The 19970-nt window shown below is 49.2% G+C and overlaps 1 protein-coding gene across 1 annotated transcript in view; it reads right to left on the bottom strand.

The window, feature by feature from the left end:
* The window catches only part of LOC132210862 (proton channel OTOP2-like), a 61289-nt gene that overhangs the window by 9367 nt on the left and 31952 nt on the right, over positions 1–19970 (bottom strand). The window contains exons 5-6 of the mRNA XM_059653559.1: positions 15848–15975; positions 8938–9836 (exon numbers count right to left, since the gene is read on the bottom strand). Coding sequence (XP_059509542.1) covers positions 8938–9836; positions 15848–15975 — 1027 coding nt within the window. The remainder of the gene's footprint in view (positions 1–8937; positions 9837–15847; positions 15976–19970) is intronic.

The following is a 19970-nucleotide window of genomic DNA, read 5'->3' as shown; positions in this document are numbered from 1 at the left end:
GCATTATTGGTAAAGGAGTATCTCACAGTTGTACTGAGGGAGGATACATCAGGGGACTCATGTGGCGAGGCAATGTGGGTAGAACTCAGGAATAGGAAAGGTGAAATCACAAAGCTAGCGGTGTACTACAGGCTTCTAACAGCCAGTGGGAGGTACAGGACAAAGTATGTAGACAAATTTTAAAAAGATGTAAAAATGGCAGGGTTGTTGTGGTGATTTTAACTTCCACGATGTTGACTGGGAATCACTACGTGCTGGGGGCTTGGATGGGGCAGAATTTGTAAGGACCATTCAGGAGGGATTCATGACACAGTATGTAAACAGTCCAACCAGGGCAGAGGTTATGCTGGACCTGGTTTTGGGAAATGAGCCTGGCCAGATGAGTGAAGTTTTGGTGAGGGAGCATTTCAGGAAAGTGACCATAGTACTGTGAGTTTGAATATACTCATGGAGAGGGAGAACAGCAGTCCACGGGTGAATTGGGGAAGGTGAACTGCAACGATATTAGACAGGAACTAGAGAATTTTAATTGGAGGTAGCTGTTTGAGGGTAAATCCACATCAGACACGTGAGAGTATTTCAATTGGAAGGAGCATCACGTTCCTGCGAGAATGAAGGATAGGTATGGCAAGTTACATGAACCTTGGATTATCAGGGATGTTATGACCTTGGTCAGAAAGAAAAAGGAAGTGTACATTAGGTCCAGGAGCATGGGAACTGACAAAGGCCTTGATGTATACAAGGAAAGTAGGAAAGAATTTAATCAAGGAATTAGAAGGGGTAATGAAAAGTAGTTAGCAAACAGGATTAAGGAGAACCCAAGGCTTTCCATCCTTGTATAAAAAGCAAGTGTAGCAAGGGAAAAGGTTGGCCCACATAAGGACAAAGGAGGGAATCTGTGTGTAGAGCCAGAGGAGACAGGTGAGGTCCTAAACAAATTTGGGATGGTATTCATCAAAGAGGAAGAATTGGTAGAGAATGGTCTCAGAGGGAAGTGTTGAGTTTCTCGTCCAAGTCGCAATTAAAAAGGAAGAGGTGTTGTGCATCTTAAAAAGTATTAAGGTCCTGATGGAATCGATTCCAGAATATTGAGGGAGGCAAGAGAACAAATTGCTGTTGCATTAACAGACATCTTTGTGTCCTCTTTGGCCACAGGTAAAGTCCCAGACGACTGGAGAATAGCCAATGTTGTCCAATTTTTAAAAGGATTAATCCTGGAAATTAATGCTCAGTGAACCTCGCAATGGTGGTCAGGAAATTGGTGGAAAAGATTCTCAGGGATAAGATCTATGTGCATTTAGAAGCAAAAGGACTTATTAGAGATAGATATCATAGTTATGCACGGGGGAGGTTTTGCCCCACTAACTTGACCGAGTTTTTTGAGGAGGTGATGAAGATGATTGATGAGGGAGAAGCAGTTGATGTTGTCTACTTCAGTAAAGCCTTGACAAGGTCCCTCATGGCAGACTGGTAGAAAAGGTAAAGTCACATGGTATCGGGTGAGCTCACAAGAGGGATACAAAACTGGCTTGGTCATAGGAGACAGGGCAGTGATGGAAGGAAGCTTTTCGGAATGGAGGGCTGTGATTAGTGGTGCTCCACAGGGATCAGTGCTGGGACCGCCGCTGTTTGTGATCTACATAAATGATAGGGAGGAAAATGTGGCTGGTCTAATTGGTAAGTTTGCAGACGATACAAAGGTTAGTGGAATTGCGGATAGTGAGGAGAATTATCAGAGGATACAGCAGGATGTAGATCAGTTGGAGGTGTGGGCAGGAAAATGGCAGATGGAGTGTAATCCAGACAAATGTGAGGTGATGCATTTTGGAAGGTTAAGCACAGGTGGAAATTATATAGTGAATGGCAGAGCCCTAAGGAGCATTGATATGCAGAGGGATCTGGGTGTACAGGTCCATAGATCACTGAAGGTGGCAGCGCAGGTAGATAAGGTAGTTAATAGGGTTATGGGATGCTTGCCTTCATTGGAAGGGGCATTGAGAACAAGGATAGACAAGTTATGCTGCAGCTTTATAGAACTTTAGTTGAGCCATACTTGGACTATTGTGCACAGTTCTGGTCACCACATTCACAGAAGGATGTGAATGCTTTGGAGAGGGTACAGGAAAGGTTTATCAGGATGTTGCCTGGTATGGGGAATTTTATATGAAGGAAGTTTGGATAGACTTGGTTTGTCTTCACTGGAACACAGGAGGTTGAGGGGCGACCTGATAGAAGTTTATAAGATAATGAATGGCATGGACAGAGTGGAAAATATGAGGCTCTTTTTCAGGGTGGAGACGTCAATTACTAAGGGACACAGGTTCAAAGAGTGCGGGGGGAAGTTTAAAAGAGATGTGTAAGACACATTTTTCATACAAAGGGTGGTGAGTGCCTGGAACACGCTGCCAGAGGAGGTGGTGGAAGCAGACCTAATGGCAACATTCAAGAAACACCTGGATGAATACATGAATAGGAAGGGAAGAGAGGGATATGGATCCTGTAAGTGAAGGCATTGTTGGTATGGAAGGTCAAAATGTGTTGGTGCAGGCTTGGAGGGCTGAAAGACCTGTTCCTGTGCTGTATCATTCTTTGATCTTTGTTCTTTGAGGCACAGAGCAACTGGTTCACAACTTATGAAGTCTCTGACTTTTTGGTAAAAGCAACAGCTTATGGCAACTGGTGAGACAAAATAAACTGGCTTCCTTCAGCCCAATTGGATATTTTCTACTTCAGAGAGACATACCACCTCCCCTCCTGGAGATCCAAAGGCTTCTGGTTGTATCACGCCCACAGACAGTTTAGTCAGTAAGCCAAGAGCCAATCACATCATTGTTGAAAGGTGGACAGTCATTGTCATCCACAATCAGCCACAACTCCACAAATGAATCAGCTAATAATGTTGGCTAAATCTCACTTTGCATGCTGTCCCAGTACCAGCCTGTTTGCAACCAACTTTGCCCACTACTTCAAAACAGCAGCAGTGTAAACTCCACTCACAATGAGTTACACTAACTTGCTTTTAAAAGCTGTAGCAACCCCTCACATAATCCCTAGTTTTTAAGACAGACCTTTGCCGATTTCAGTTCACAAGTATAAACATGGACAAATGAAAAGATATGTCTTTACGTTCATTGTACAAACTTACTTCCTGTTAAGAGGCATATACATCACAATGTCTTTGATAAATCATTTCTCATTTCTATTCAAACACTTTCTGATTTCCTGAGCTTAGGTCATCCATTTCTACAGTGCTAATCTCATCATTAATGAACAGAACCACCTCCACCTTTCCTCAATAATAAAATGTGAGGCTGGATGAACACAGCAGGCCAAGCAGCATCTCAGGAGCACAAAAGCTGACGTTTCGGGCCTAGACCCTTCATCAGAGAGGGGGATGGGGGGAGGGAACTGGAATAAATAGGGAGAGAGGGGGAGGCGGACCGAAGATGGAGAGTAAAGAAGATAGGTGGAGAGGGTGTAGGTGGGGAGGTAGGGAGGGGATAGGTCAGTCCAGGGAAGACGGACAGGTCAAGGAGGTGGGATGAGGTTAGTAGGTAGCTGGGGGTGCGGCTTGGGGTGGGAGGAAGGGATGGGTGAGAGGAAGAACCGGTTAGGGAGGCAGAGACAGGTTGGACTGGTTTTGGGATGCAGTGGGTGGGGGGGAAGAGCTGGGCTGGTTGTGTGGTGCAGTGGGGGGAGGGGATGAACTGGGCTGGTTGAGGGATGCAGTGGGGGAAGGGGAGATTTTGAAACTGGTGAAGTCCACATTGATACCATATGGCTGCAGGGTTCCCAGGCGGAATATGAGTTGCTGTTCCTGCAACCTTCGGGTGGCATCATGGTGGCAGTGCAGGAGGCCCATGATGGACATGTCATCAAGAGAATGGGAGGGGGAGTGGAAATGGTTTGCGACTGGGAGGTGCAGTTGTTTGTTGCGAACTGAGCGGAGGTGTTCTGCAAAGCGGTCCCCAAGCCTCCGCTTGGTTTCCCCAATGTAGAGAAAGCCGCACCGGGTACAGTGGATGCAGTATACCACATTGGCAGATGTGCAGGTGAACCTCTGCTTAATGTGGAATGTCATCTTGGGGCCTGGGATGGGGGTGAGGGAGGAGGTGTGGGGACAAGTGTAGCATTTCCTGCGGTTGCAGGGGAAGGTGCCAGGTGTGGTGGGGTTGGAGGGCAGTGTGGAGCGAACAAGGGAGTCACGGAGAGAGTGGTCTCTCCGGAAAGCAGACAGGGGTGGGGATGGAAAAATGTCTTGGGTGGTGGGGTCGGATTGTAAATGGCGGAAGTGTCGGAGGATAATGCGTTGTATCCGGAGGTTGGTAGGGTGGTGTGTGAGAACGAGGGGGATCCTCTTGGGGCGGTTGTGGCGGGGGCGGGGTGTGAGGGATGTGTCGCGGGAAATGCGGGAGACGCGGTCAAGGGCGTTCTCAATCACCGTGGGGGGGAAGTTGCGGTCCTTAAAGAACTTGGACATCTGGGATGTGCGGGAGTGGAATGTCTTATCGTGGGAGCAGATGCGGCGGAGGCGGAGGAATTGGGAATAGGGGATGGAATTTTTGCAGGAGGGTGGGTGGGAGGAGGTGTATTCTAGGTAGCTGTGGGAGTCGGTGGGCTTGTAATGGACATCAGTTACAAGCTGGTTGCCTGAGATGGAGACTGAGAGGTCCAGGAAGGTGAGGGATGTGCTGGAGATGGCCCAGGTGAACTGAAGGTTGGGGTGGAAGGTGTTGGTGAAGTGGATGAACTGTTCGAGCTCCTCTGGGGAGCAAGAGGCGGCGCCGATACAGTCATCAATGTACCGGAGGAAGAGGTGGGGTTTGGGGCCTGTGTAGGTGCGGAAGATGGACTGTTCCACGTAACCTACAAAGAGGCAGGCATAGCTGGGGCCCATGCGGGTGCCCATGGCCACCCCCTTAGTCTGTAGGAAGTGGGAGGAGTCAAAAGAGAAGTTGTTGAGTGTGAGGACGAGTTCCGCTAGGCGGATGAGAGTGTCGGTGGAGGGGGCCTGGTCGGGCCTGCGGGACAGGAAGAAGCGGAGGGCCTTGAGGCCATCTCCATGCGGAATGCAGGTGTACAGGGACTGGACGTCCATGGTGAATATGAGGTGTTGGGGGCCAGGGAATTGGAAGTCCTGGAGGAGGTGGAGGGCGTGGGTGGTGTCACGGACATAGGTGGGGAGTTCCTGGACCAAAGGGGAGAAAATGGAGTCCAGATAGGTGGAGATGAGTTTGGTGGGGCAGGAACAGGCTGAGACGATGGGTCGACCAGGGCAGGCAGGTTTGTGGATTTTGGGAAGGAGATAGAAACGGGCCGTGCGGGGTTGGGGAACAATGAGGTTGGAGGCTGTGGGTGGGAGGTCCCCTGAGGTGATGAGGTCATGAATGGTGTTGGAGATGATGGTTTGGTGCTCGGGTGTGGGGTCATGATCGAGGAGGCGGTAGGAGGTGGTGTCGGAGAGTTGGCGTCTGGCCTCGGCGATGTAGAGGTCAGTACGCCATACTACCACTGCGCCACCCTTGTCTGCGGGTTTGATGGTGAGGTTGGGGTTGGAGCGGAGGGAGCGGAGGGCTGCCCGTTCTGCGGGGGAGAGGTTGGAGTGGGTGAGAGGGGTGGAGAGGTTGAGGCGGTTAATGTCTCGACGGCAGTTGGAGATGAAGAGGTCGAGGGAGGGTAGGAGGCCTGGGGGTGGTGTCCAGGAGGAGGACTTGTGTTGGAAGCGGGTGAAGGGGTCAGTGGAAGGAGGGTTGGGTTCCCGGTTGAAGAAGTAGGCATGCAGGCGAAGACGGCGGAAAAACTGCTCTATGTCCGACCCGGTTGAAGAAGTAGGCATGCAGGCGAAGACGGCGGAAAAACTGCTCTATGTCCGATGTCGGACATAGAGCAGTTTTTCCGCCGTCTTCGCCTGCATGCCTACTTCTTCAACCGGGAACCCAACCCTCCTTCCACTGACCCCTTCACCCGCTTCCAACACAAGTCCTCCTCCTGGACACCACCCCCAGGCCTCCTACCCTCCCTCGACCTCTTCATCTCCAACTGCCGTCGAGACATTAACCGCCTCAACCTCTCCACCCCTCTCACCCACTCCAACCTCTCCCCCGCAGAACGGGCAGCCCTCCGCTCCCTCCGCTCCAACCCCAACCTCACCATCAAACCCGCAGACAAGGGTGGCGCAGTGGTAGTATGGCGTACTGACCTCTACATCGCCGAGGCCAGACGCCAACTCTCCGACACCACCTCCTACCGCCTCCTCGATCATGACCCCACACCCGAGCACCAAACCATCATCTCCAACACCATTCATGACCTCATCACCTCAGGGGACCTCCCACCCACAGCCTCCAACCTCATTGTTCCCCAACCCCGCACGGCCCGTTTCTATCTCCTTCCCAAAATCCACAAACCTGCCTGCCCTGGTCGACCCATCGTCTCAGCCTGTTCCTGCCCCACCAAACTCATCTCCACCTATCTGGACTCCATTTTCTCCCCTTTGGTCCAGGAACTCCCCACCTATGTCCGTGACACCACCCACGCCCTCCACCTCCTCCAGGACTTCCAATTCCCTGGCCCCCAACACCTCATATTCACCATGGACGTCCAGTCCCTGTACACCTGCATTCCGCATGGAGATGGCCTCAAGGCCCTCCGCTTCTTCCTGTCCCGCAGGCCCGACCAGGCCCCCTCCACCGACACTCTCATCCGCCTAGCGGAACTCGTCCTCACACTCAACAACTTCTCTTTTGACTCCTCCCACTTCCTACAGACTAAGGGGGTGGCCATGGGCACCCGCATGGGCCCCAGCTATGCCTGCCTCTTTGTAGGTTACGTGGAACAGTCCATCTTCCGCACCTACACAGGCCCCAAACCCCACCTCTTCCTCCGGTACATTGATGACTGTATCGGCGCCGCCTCTTGCTCCCCAGAGGAGCTCGAACAGTTCATCCACTTCACCAACACCTTCCACCCCAACCTTCAGTTCACCTGGGCCATCTCCAGCACATCCCTCACCTTCCTGGACCTCTCAGTCTCCATCTCAGGCAACCAGCTTGTAACTGATGTCCATTACAAGCCCACCGACTCCCACAGCTACCTAGAATACACCTCCTCCCACCCACCCTCCTGCAAAAATTCCATCCCCTATTCCCAATTCCTCCGCCTCCGCCGCATCTGCTCCCACGATAAGACATTCCACTCCCGCACATCCCAGATGTCCAAGTTCTTTAAGGACCGCAACTTCCCCCCCACGGTGATTGAGAACGCCCTTGACCGCGTCTCCCGCATTTCCCGCGACACATCCCTCACACCCCGCCCCCGCCACAACCGCCCCAAGAGGATCCCCCTCGTTCTCACACACCACCCTACCAACCTCCGGATACAACGCATTATCCTCCGACACTTCCGCCATTTACAATCCGACCCCACCACCCAAGACATTTTTCCATCCCCACCCCTGTCTGCTTTCCGGAGAGACCACTCTCTCCGTGACTCCCTTGTTCGCTCCACACTGCCCTCCAACCCCACCACACCTGGCACCTTCCCCTGCAACCGCAGGAAATGCTACACTTGTCCCCACACCTCCTCCCTCACCCCCATCCCAGGCCCCAAGATGACATTCCACATTAAGCAGAGGTTCACCTGCACATCTGCCAATGTGGTATACTGCATCCACTGTACCCGGTGCGGCTTTCTCTACATTGGGGAAACCAAGCGGAGGCTTGGGGACCGCTTTGCAGAACACCTCCGCTCAGTTCGCAACAAACAACTGCACCTCCCAGTCGCAAACCATTTCCACTCCCCCTCCCATTCTCTTGATGACATGTCCATCATGGGCCTCCTGCACTGCCACCATGATGCCACCCGAAGGTTGCAGGAACAGCAACTCATATTCCGCCTGGGAACCCTGCAGCCATATGGTATCAATGTGGACTTCACCAGTTTCAAAATCTCCCCTTCCCCCACTGCATCCCTCAACCAGCCCAGTTCATCCCCTCCCCCCACTGCACCACACAACCAGCCCAGCTCTTCCCCCCCACCCACTGCATCCCAAAACCAGTCCAACCTGTCTCTGCCTCCCTAACCGGTTCTTCCTCTCACCCATCCCTTCCTCCCACCCCAAGCCGCACCCCCAGCTACCTACTAACCTCATCCCACCTCCTTGACCTGTCCGTCTTCCCTGGACTGACCTATCCCCTCCCTACCTCCCCACCTACACCCTCTCCACCTATCTTCTTTACTCTCCATCTTCGGTCCGCCTCCCCCTCTCTCCCTATTTATTCCAGTTCCCTCCCCCCATCCCCCTCTCTGATGAAGGGTCTAGGCCCGAAACGTCAGCTTTTGTGCTCCTGAGATGCTGCTTGGCCTGCTGTGTTCATCCAGCCTCACATTTTATTATCTTGGAATCTCCAGCATCTGCAGTTCCCATTATCTCTCCACCTTTCCTCAAGTTCCTTTCCTTCCTAAATTTACTGTACTCTTCAACGTGCAGATCCCAACACATATCATCCTGAAATCTGAAACTCCTTCCCTAAAACATGCTACTGAGGGTCTACAGAAAGCATCATGAGCAAAGTTGATCAACCTTTTTTGGGTAAGGCAAATGGATTGAAGATTGAGGAGTTAAGGCATAAATCAGCCATGACCTCATTAAATTGCAAACAGGCTAGAAGGATTGACCGGCCTCTCTCTGGCCTTGTGCTGCTCTAAGTCTATGTTGAAAAGGAGGAGGCAGTGCCAATCACTGGAAAGGGTGAGAAAGGTTTATTTAGCTAGCTGTCCTTTAGAGAGACCCTCCTCAGAAACAGATAGACAGGTCATTCACCTCAATCACCACCTACAAAATCTTGCTAACCCTCACCTCTATGACAGTGACCACACTGTGAAAACAAAGTCATTGGTCGTCCTGAGGTTGTAAAAAGCTTATGTGCTTAAACTTACAATGACATTGGACAAGAGCAAAAATGCAGACACTTCTTTCAGTATCCTTCGCTTGGAGCTGAGCCTGTTGGTGGGGACAGAATGCTGACCTTCCTGGATATGGGACACACTCTCCAGATGGCTTGAAACAGTTTCCTGATCAACGGTGATCCCAGATGGGGTGGAGCTAATTTGGGAAAGAGTGTTCTGGATGCAATATGCGATAGCATCCCCTGGGATACAATGATTGTTGGCATGACCATCACTGTTAGAAGTCATGACATCTGGGTGACTCCCCTCAACAAATGGTTTCCTGCTTAAACCTTCCGCAATGAAGGCATTCTGCAGAATGTGCTGGGCGATGGTGAGGATAGAGAAGAGAAGGTTCAGGGTGTTGAGCAGCTCGAAGGGTTGGATGGATACAATGGCCACCAGGCTGAAGTATGAGATGAGAAACTGGCCCAAAGCTGCCCAAAGCAGGAGTGCCATGTCCAGATGCCTGGCTGGGTTCTTGTCTCTGTTAATGCCCCTTCGCTCAAACTGGTGCACGCAGAAGCCCACCAAGGCACTGATGGAGGTCAGCGCAAGAGCCACAATGTTAAAGAGATAATAGGCAGTCAGAGCCCAGCTCTGTCCCCCTTCATCCGTCACTTCCACCTCGTAGAGAATAAAGATTGCCAGGCCAATCAGGATCTCAGCTGTCCCAAGGCTTGGGCCCAGCAAGAGGCCATGGAAACGGAGTTGGAGGTGGGCTGGATGATCCTGTTCCTCAATTAACCTGCCCACGTTCTTCCACATCACACCAAGCATGGCCGAGGCAAACAGGCTGTACTCAATATTGAAGGGGTACAGATAGTAGTAGCCCGTCTGGAAGATGAGGCAGACATTGGTGGAGCAGAAACATCCCTCATCCACACCATCTAAAAGGGCAAAAGACAACATTGCTTTCAATAGGCAGCTTCTAATATTCACAGAGGAGGTCGACACGCTGGCTGAGGATTTCAATTGGGATGGTGAGGCACATTGAGATTAATAAGGAGGAGGTAATAGGCGTTTTAACGGGCATACAGGTACACAACTCCCCAGGGCCTGATGAGATGTATCCCAGGCTGTTCAGGGAGGCAAGGGAGGACATCGCTGGGGCCCTGGTGGAGGTACTTAATACTTTGCTGGCCACAGGTGAAGTGTCAGATGCCTGGAGGATAGCGAATGTGATTCCTTTGTTTAAGAAGGGCAGTTTACAGACCAGTTAGTCTAATGCCAGTGGTAGGGAAATTATTGGAAAAAGCTCTGAAGGTCAGGATTAATCAATACTTGGAAAGGCAGGGATTGATCAGGGATTGTGACATGGATTTATTAGAGGGAGATCCTGTCTGACTTGTTTGTTTTGAAAAGGTGATTAAATGTATCGATGATGGTGGTGCACTTGATATGGTTTACATAGTCTCAGTCAGGCCTTTGACAAGGTCCCACATGGAAGGCCGATCCAGAAGGTAAGAGCCAATGGGATCCAAGGTAAACTGGATCCAAAGTTAGTTTACAAACGGGATGCAAAGGGTGATGGTGGAATGTTTTGGGAAACGGTGTACTAGAGAGTTTGATGCTGGGACCCTTGTTGTTTGTTATGTACATTAACAATGGGGATGTACATTAACAGTAGGGATGTGAATGTAGAGGGTATAATTCGTAAGTTTGGAGACGACATGAAAATAGGTGCTGTTCTTGTTAGCAAGGTGGATGGTCTCAGGCTACTGTCTGATGTCGATTAGCTGGTAAATTGGGCAGAGAGGTGAAATCTAATCCCAATAAGTGTGGTGTGATGTGTTTTGGGAGGTCTAATAAGGGAAGGAAATACACACTTAACGTTACGTTCCAAGGGTGTACTGAGGAACAAAGGGACCTTGATGGACAAGTCCATAGATCTCTGAAGGTGTCTGCACAGGTAGGCAGAAGGTAAAAAAGGCAAACTGGATGCTTGCCTTCATTGACAGGGGCATAGGATATGGGACTAAGGAAGTCTTGTTACAATTTTACACAACATTGGTTGGGCCACAGATGGAATACTGTGAGCATTCGTGGCCACCACACTCCTGGAAGGGACATGATTGCACTGGAGAGAGTGCAGAGGAGATTCACCAGGATGTTGCCTGGATGAAAAGTCTCAGTTATAAGAAAAGACTGGATCAGCTGGGGTGGTTTTCCCTGGAGCAGAGGAGGCTGAGGGAATATCTAATTGAGGAATGCAAAATTATGAGGGGCATAGGCAGTGTGCATTGTGAGAATCGCTTCCCGGTGACCGGAGGGCATGGGTTTAAGGTGAGGAGCAAGTTGTTCAGAGCAGATCTGAGAGAACTTTTCACCTGGATGGTGGTAGAAATATGGAATGAGCTGCCAAAGAAGGTGGAGAAAGCAGGAACTCTCACAACATTTAAGAATCATCGGGATGAGCACATAAAATGCCCGGGCATGGTAGGCCAAGGACCAAGTGCAGGCAAATAAGATTAGTGTGGTTCGGTGTTTGTTGGTGTGCTCAGACGTAACAGGCTGAAGGGCTATGCTGGATAATGATGACTTTTTGACTTTAGTACTGGTGGGCTTCGGTCTGTCACTGTGTAACACTGGGGTACAGTACTGGGGGGGACAGGTCTGTCACTGTATAACGCTGGGATACAGTACTGGTGGGCTTCGGTCTGTCACTGTGTAACACTGGGGTACAGTACTGGGGGGGACAGGTCTGTCACTGTATAACGCTGGGATACAGTACTGGTGGGCTTCGGTCTGACACTGTATAACACTGGGGTACAGTACTGGTGGGACAGGTCTGTCACTGTATAACACTGGGGTACAGTACTGGTGGGACAGGTCTGACACTGTATAACACTGGGGTACAGTACTGGTGGGACAGGTCTGACACTGTATAACACTGGGGTACAGTACTGGGGGGGACAGGTCTGTCACTGTATAACACTGGGGTACAGTACTGGGGGGGACAGGTCTGTCACTGTATAACACTGGGGTACAGTACTGGTGGGCTTCGGTCTGACACTGTATAACACTGGGGTACAGTACTGCGGGGGACAGGTCTGTCACTGTATAACACTGGGGTACAGTACTGGGGGGCACAGGTCTGTCACTGTATAACACTGGGGTACAGTACTGGGGGGGACAGGTCTGTCACTGTATAACACTGGGGTACAGTACTGGGGGGCACAGGTCTGTCACTGTATAACACTGGGGTACAGTACTGGGGGGCACAGGTCTGTCACTGTATAACACTGGGGTACAGTACTGGGGGGGACAGGTCTGTCACTGTATAACACTGGGGTACAGTACTGGGGGGGACAGGTCTGTCACTGTATAACACTGGGGTACAGTACTGGGGGGCACAGGTCTGTCACTGTATAACACTGGGGTACAGTACTGGGGGGGACAGGTCTGTCACTGTATAACACTGGGGTACAGTACTGGGGGGCACAGGTCTGTCACTGTATAACACTGGGGTACAGTACTGGGGGGCACAGGTCTGTCACTGTATAACACTGGGGTACAGTACTGGGGGGGACAGGTCTGTCACTGTATAACACTGGGGTACAGTACTGGGGGGGACAGGTCTGTCACTGTATAACACTGGGGTACAGTACTGGGGGGCACAGGTCTGTCACTGTATAACACTGGGGTACAGTACTGGGGGGGACAGGTCTGTCACTGTATAACACTGGGGTACAGTACTGGGGGGGACAGGTCTGTCACTGTATAACACTGGGGTACAGTACAGGTGGGGACAGGTCTGTCACTGTATAACACTGGAGTACAGTACTGGTGGGCTTCGGTCTGACACTGTATAACACTGGGGTACAGTACTGGGGGGGACAGGTTTGTCACTGTATAACACTGGGGTACAGTACTGGGGGGGACAGGTCTGTCACTGTATAACACTGGGGTACAGTACTGGGGGGGACAGGTCTGTCACTGTATAACACTGGGATACAGTACTGGGGGGACAGGTCTGTCACTGTAACTGGGATACAGTACTGGGGGGCACAGGTCTGTCACTGTATAACACTGGGATACAGTACTAGGGGGCACAGGTCTGTCACTGTATAACACTGGGGTACAGTACTGGGGGCACAGGTCTGTCACTGTCTAACACTGGGATACAGTGCTGGGGGGCACAGGTCTGTCACTGTATAACACTGGGGTACAGTACTGGGGGGGACAGGTTTGTCACTGTATAACACTGGGGTACAGTACTGGGGGGGGACAGGTCTGTCACTGTGTTACACTGGGATACAGTACTGGGGGGGACAGGTCTGTCACTGTATAACACTGGAGTACAGTACTGGGGGCACAGGTTTGTCACTGTATAACACTGGGGTACAGTACTGGGGGGGGACAGGTCTGTCACTGTATAACACTGGGATACAGTGCTGGGGGGCACAGGTCTGTCACTGTCTAACACTGGGATACAGTACTGGGGGGGACAGGTCTGTCACTGTGATACACTGGGATACAGTACTGGGGGGGACAGGTCTGTCACTGTATAACACTGGGGTACAGTACTGGGGGGGCACAGGTCTGTCGCTGTATAACACTGGGGTACAGTACTGGGGGGCACAGGTCTGTCACTGTATACCACTGGGGTACAGTAGTGGGGACAGGTCTGTCACTGTGTAACACTGGAGTACAGTACTGGGGGGGTTGGGTCTGTCACTGTATAACACTGGAGTACAGTACTGGGGGGGTTGGGTCTGTCACTGTATAACACTGGGGTACAGTACTGGCGGGCACAGGTCTGTCACTGTATACCGCTGGGGTACAGTACCGATGGAGACAGGTCTGTTACTGTATAACACTGGGGCACAGTACTGGGGGTGTTGGGTCTGTCACTGTATTACACTGGGGTAGAGTACTGGCGGGCACAGGTCTGTCACTGTGTAACATTGGGTTACAGCACTGGGTGGGGACAGGTCTGTCACTGTATAACATTGGGCTACAGTACTGGGTGGGGACAGGTCTGTTACTGTATTACACTGGGGTACAGTACCAGTGGGGACAGGTCTGTTACTGTACTACACTGGGGTACAGTACTGGTGGGGAGAGATAATGGGAACTGCAGGTGCTGGAGAATCTGAGATAACAAATTGTTGATCTGAATGAGCACTGCAGGCCAAGCAGCATCTCAGGAGCACAAACTGACATTTCGGGCCTAGACCCTTCTATAACACCAGGGTACAGTACTGGTGGGGACAGGTCGGTCAATGTGTAACATTGAGGTACAGTATTGGTGGGGTTCACTGCTTATGATTACTGTCAATGATTTCTGCCATTGAATTTTGTCATTACCTCAGTCCCATTCCAGCCTCTGACATGGGCTTCATGGGTAAATACATTGAGTCAACTGATGGATATAACCAGGATCCAGTCCAAATCAGTGCCCATCCTAAGAATGTTTTGTTAGGACTATTTTGTGTCTAAGCCTATGCTGTTACTGTCCTGGAAGAATTTGATGGTGACAGCGTCGAGGCTGCTTTATGTTTAGTTTGAAAGTGTGTAGGCAGCTTATCTCTGTTTCTATCCCTGTGCTGTCCCTGTTCTAGGAGTATTTGATGGGAACGGTTTGGAGAGAGCTTCACTCTGTATCTAACACAGCGCTGTTCCTGTCTGGTAGACACTGAGGAGCAATGAGACTTCATGGATGTAAGTTTGCTCGCTGGAAGGTTAGTTTTCAGACGTTTCGTCACCATTCTAGGTAACATCATCAGCGAGCCTCCGGTGTTGTCCCAATCAAACTTTGGGTCTGCTACGTGGATGATACCTTTGTCATCACTAAACAAAACAAATTAGAGGAAACCTTCAAGACCATCAATAATACCCTTACTGGCATAACGTTCACAAAAGAGGAGGAAAACAACAGCAAACTGCCATTCCTAGATGTCACAGTAGAGCGAACAGCTAATGGGGAACTTCAAACCAGCGTCTACCGGAAAACAACACATACGGACCAAATACTGAACTACAGGAGCAACCATCCCAACACCCACAAACGAAGCTGCATTAGAACATTATTCCAACGAGCCACCACACACTGCAGCACAGAGGAACTACGCAGAGCAGAGGAAAATCACCTATACAGTGTATTCAAAAAGAATGGGTACCCTATGAACACAGTCCGCCAATTCCTTAGCAATAAACCCAAACAAACAGACAAAACGGGCTCAGAAACCATCACCACTCTCCCCTACATCATAGACATTTCCAAAATGACTGCCAGACTACTCGGATCTCTTGGCATCAGGGTAGCCCACAAACCCACCAACACACTAAAACAGCAGCTAATGAACTTAAAAGACCTCATACAGACAACAAGCAAAACGAACGTCATTTATGAAATACCTTGCAAGAACTGTGACAAACACTACATTGGACAAACTGGCAGAAAGCTAGCCACCAGGATACATGAACATCAACTAGCCACAAAACGACATGATCCACTATCACGAGTATCCTTACATACAGATGAGGAAGGACACCACTTTGATTGGGACAACACATCCATCCTAGGACAAGCCAAACAGAGACACGCACGAGAATTCCTAGAAGCGTGGCATTCCAACCGGAACTCCATCAACAAACACATTGATTTGGAGCCAATCTACCATCCTCTGAGAAAAAAAGAACAGGAAATGACGTCACCAATGCAGGAAATGACGTCATCAACCCAAGGAAACCTCATCAGATAAATAGAAAGCGGGACATAACACCAGCGCTTCACCAGAGGCTCACTGATGATGTTACCTAGAATGGTGACAAACGTCTGAAAATGAACCTTCCAGCTCAGTGAGCAAACTTACATCCAGAACCTTAACCTGAGCTACAAATCTTCTCAAAGCTCGCTAATGAGACTTCATTCCTGAGTAGGGGGAACATTTACCTGTGTGGGCGTGACTCCTATTCTCGGGATGTTTCTCACCCACTGACCCCGTCTGATGGATAGACTCTTCTGTCACAGCTTCCATCCACAGCAACAAGTTACAGACCAAGGACAGAGCCAACCCAAACCTGCAAGCAAGGCAACTGTGAGAATCATTGTATACTGGGCAGAGAAGATACTATACTCTGGGACATGAAGGTGAAATGAGGATATGAAATTAATCACCTAGATTGATAACTGTGTCTGCATTGGGCAGGAATATCTCACTGAGCTACATCGTGTCTTTGAAGGAATCATGGAAATTTCAGCATTGTTGGGAATATTGGAATGAGTGAAGAAAAGGTTCATTAATATTCTGAATTTTGAGGGAAGTTTAACAGAGCAGAAAAGTTGCAGAGGTGGAGTGGTTTGGGGAGTACACACTATCCCATTCACTTTAAACTTCTGTAAGGAGATGTCAGCTGGGATTACACTCAGACTCACAAAGAGTACGCGGGGGCAAAGGTGTTGGCGGGGGCTGGGGGAGACTGCAGACCATGGGATGGATCACTCACAGCCGTGGAATGATCTGCACACAAGATGGAGTTTGAAATCTGATTGGAGAATCCAGGGTGTAACATCCCTCCTATTAACCAATCAAAGGACAGAGAGAGAGCACCTCCTGCTCCTGGGTGGATGAGAGAGAGAGAGAGAGAGTGTGTGTGTGTGTGTGTGTGTGTGTGTTTGTGTGTGTGAGAATCAGAGAGTGAGTGTGTGTGAATCAGAGAGTGAGTGTGTGTGAATCAGAGAGTGAGTGAGTGGGTAAGTGAGTGAGAGTGAGGGTCTGGGTGAATAAGAGAGACAGTTGGTGAGTGAGTGAGTGAGCACTGCCTGATGTGAAACTGAGAGATCAGACAGACTGTGGTTAGTACCTCTGACCAATGCAGGCAGGACCATCCTAACCGAGGCCTTGCTGCTGACTCCTGACTGCGTCATAGTCATGATTAAACTACTCACGGACTGACCAGCCCAAGCCCCCTCCCAAGAATGGAAAAAGTGACACCTTAGCCTCTGTCCCAGACAGGATGCCCATTTGGAAATGACAAGTTGAGACAATTCTTACCCACCCAAGCAGCTTTGTTTCACTTGCTACTGAACCACACTGAGGTTTATTCTCAGTTCTTAAGCCAGTACTGCACTGATCTGAGGTAGTTTCACTCTGGATCCAATCTCAGCTTTTTGAGTGACCCTTCACCGCTGACATAGAACTGGCCCTTCGGCCCACCATGTCTGTACTGACCACTAAAGATAACCCCATCTGCCTGCATATAGTCAATATGCCTCTCTTCTGTGTCTGTTCTTGTGTCTGTCTAAATGTCCCTAGTGCCAGAGTAAAATGGCCAATTTTGACCGTCCTGTTTATTCACCCCGTGTCCCCCCACCCAACCCCCCAACCCTGTACCACCAACCTTCAGCCATGGATGGTTCATTGAGTTCAGAGAACATTGAGCAACCCACAATTTATGAGGGTAGTTTTTAAAAAATACATACAAAATGGCAAGGGAGAAACAACAGACCCGAGGATTGGGAACAGTTTGGAAATCAGCAAAGGAAAACCAAGGGCTTGATTAAGAAGGAAGATAGAGTCTAACAGTAAGCTTGTGGGGAACATAAGACCTGACGATAAAAGTTTCAACAAGGCGTGTCAAGAGAAAAGATGGGCAAAAAAACAACATAGCTCCCTTACAGTCAGAAACAGGGAATTTTATAATATGGAACAGAGAAATGGCTGACAAACTAAATTCATACTTTACTTCTGTCTTCACAAAAGGAGGACATGAATAACGCACCAGAAATGATGGGGAATGCAGGCTTTAGCGAGGAGGAGGATCAAGCAAATCTATTTTAATAGAGAAATCGTGTTGGGGAAATTGATGGGATTGAAGGCTGATAAATCCCCAAGGCCTGATCAATCCAAATCCCAGAGTACTGAGGAAATGGCCCTCAAAACAATGGATGCATTGGTGGTCATCTTCCAAGAGTCTTTAGACTCTGGAACAGCTCCAAAAGATTGAAGGACAGTTACTGTAACCCCACTATTTAAAAAGGGAGGTAGAGAGAAAACAGGGAATTACAGACCAGTGAGTCTGATGTTGGTAGTGGGGAATATGCTACAGTCCATTATCGAGGATTTTATAGCAGAGCATGTATAAAATAGCAGCACAAGTCAGACACAAACGGCATGAAGTTACAAAAGGGAAGTCATGTTGACAGATCTAGTTTGTTCGAGGATGTAACTAGTCGAGGTAATTGGGGGAGCCAGGGGACATGCTTTACTTAGACTTTCAGACGGCTTTCGACAAAGTCCCACCTGAGAGATTAAAGTGTAAAACTAAAGAACATGGGATTGGGGGTGAGTATGTTGAGACGGATAGAAAATTGGTTAGCAGGCAGGAAACACAGAGTGGGAATGACAGGCAGAGACCAGTGGAGTACTGCAGGGACTGGTGCTAGGAACCCTAGCTACCAACAATATATGTTAATAGTTTAGGATGAGGGACCTAAACAAAATATCTCAAAACTTGCACATGACACAAAGCTGGGTGGAAGGGTGAATGTGAGGAGGCTACTGCGATGTTGCAGTGTGATTTGGACAGGCTGAGTGAGTGCACAAATGCATGGCAGATGTAGTATAATGTGGATAAATATTACACACTTTTGGTAGCAAAAATAGGAAGGCAAGTTATTTGAATTGCTGTAAATTCAGAGGGAAATACTCAATGAGATCTGGGTGTTCTCATGCACCAGTGAAAGTAAGGCTGCAAATGCAGCAGGCAGTAAAGAAGGCAAAACATATGTTGGCCTTCACAGTGAGAGGTTTCGAGGACAGAAACAGGGATGTCTTGCTGCAGCTGTACAGGATATTGATGAGGCCACACACTAAAATACTGTGCGAAGTGTTGGTCTCCTTATCTGCGGAAGCTTGTCCTTGCTGGAGAGGGAGTGCAGCAAAGGTTTATCAAATTGGTTCCTGCTTTGACAGGACTGACATTGAGGAGAGATTGAACTGGTTAGGAGTGTATTCACTGGAGTTTAAAGGATTGAGGAGGGGAATCTCATTGATGCCTGTAAAATTCTAAGAGGACGAGACAGGTTCAGTGTGGGAAGGATATTCCCGATTGTGGGGGAGTCCCGCACCATGGGTCATTGCTTAAGGATAAAGGGGAAAACCTTTTCAGACTGAGATGAAGAGAAATTTCTTCACCCAGAGAGTGGAAAGGCTGTGGAATTCATTATTTCAGAAACATGATGCATTTTCAATATGGAGATAGATGTAGCTTTTGTGCCGAAAAGGATTAAAGGATATGGGGGAGGATAGGACTAGTGTATTGAGCTCAATGATCATATTGAATGGCAGAACAGACTTGAGAGATTGAATGGCCTACTCTAGTTCCCATCCTCCAAGTTTCTATGTTGTTTTTGTTGTCTATGTTTCTATTGCTTTGATCTTCAAAGAGAAACGCAGTATTCCCAAGTCTAACCCACAGCTGCACTGCCTCTTTCAGATATCTCTCTACCAACGGCCATTGTCCAACCTCATAGTTTTGAAGAAAGATCATTGACCAGAAATGTGGACTCTGTTTCTTTATTCATCAACACTGCCAAATCTGCTGAGTTTTTCCAGTATTTGCTGTATTTTGCTTTTGGGTTATTATTGAACTCTGACCGCTGACCTCTTGTGTCATCTTCATGGCCAATCAATTCCTGATAAAATTTGGTTTCCTCTCATGCCATCCTCGATTTTCTCCTGAACAATTTATCCACATTTTATCTCATGATAAATACTTCATTTGAAAAATCTTTCCTGTCCTTTTTGATCTTGGTGGTGTCGTGTACTGTGCTCTTGACCCTTGACTCTTGGCCTTTCACCCACCCACCCCATCATTCAACCATCCTGGGAGAGACACAAGGATCCAGTTCTCCAGACCACCAACACTAATTACAAGCTTGAGATATTTATTCATAACCCATTTCCACTACTCACAAAATACCATCAAGGTACAACTTTACCTCTCGAACACCTTATTTCATATCATGCAGAACATGGAAGTGGCCATTCAGCCCCTCAAACCTGTTCCTCTAT

The sequence above is a fragment of the Stegostoma tigrinum genome, chromosome 22, assembly GCF_030684315.1.
Source record: "Stegostoma tigrinum isolate sSteTig4 chromosome 22, sSteTig4.hap1, whole genome shotgun sequence".
Taxonomy (NCBI): domain Eukaryota; kingdom Metazoa; phylum Chordata; class Chondrichthyes; order Orectolobiformes; family Stegostomatidae; genus Stegostoma; species Stegostoma tigrinum.
Note: the sequence above shows the minus strand (reverse complement) of the source record. Positions and strands in the feature narration are given on the sequence as shown.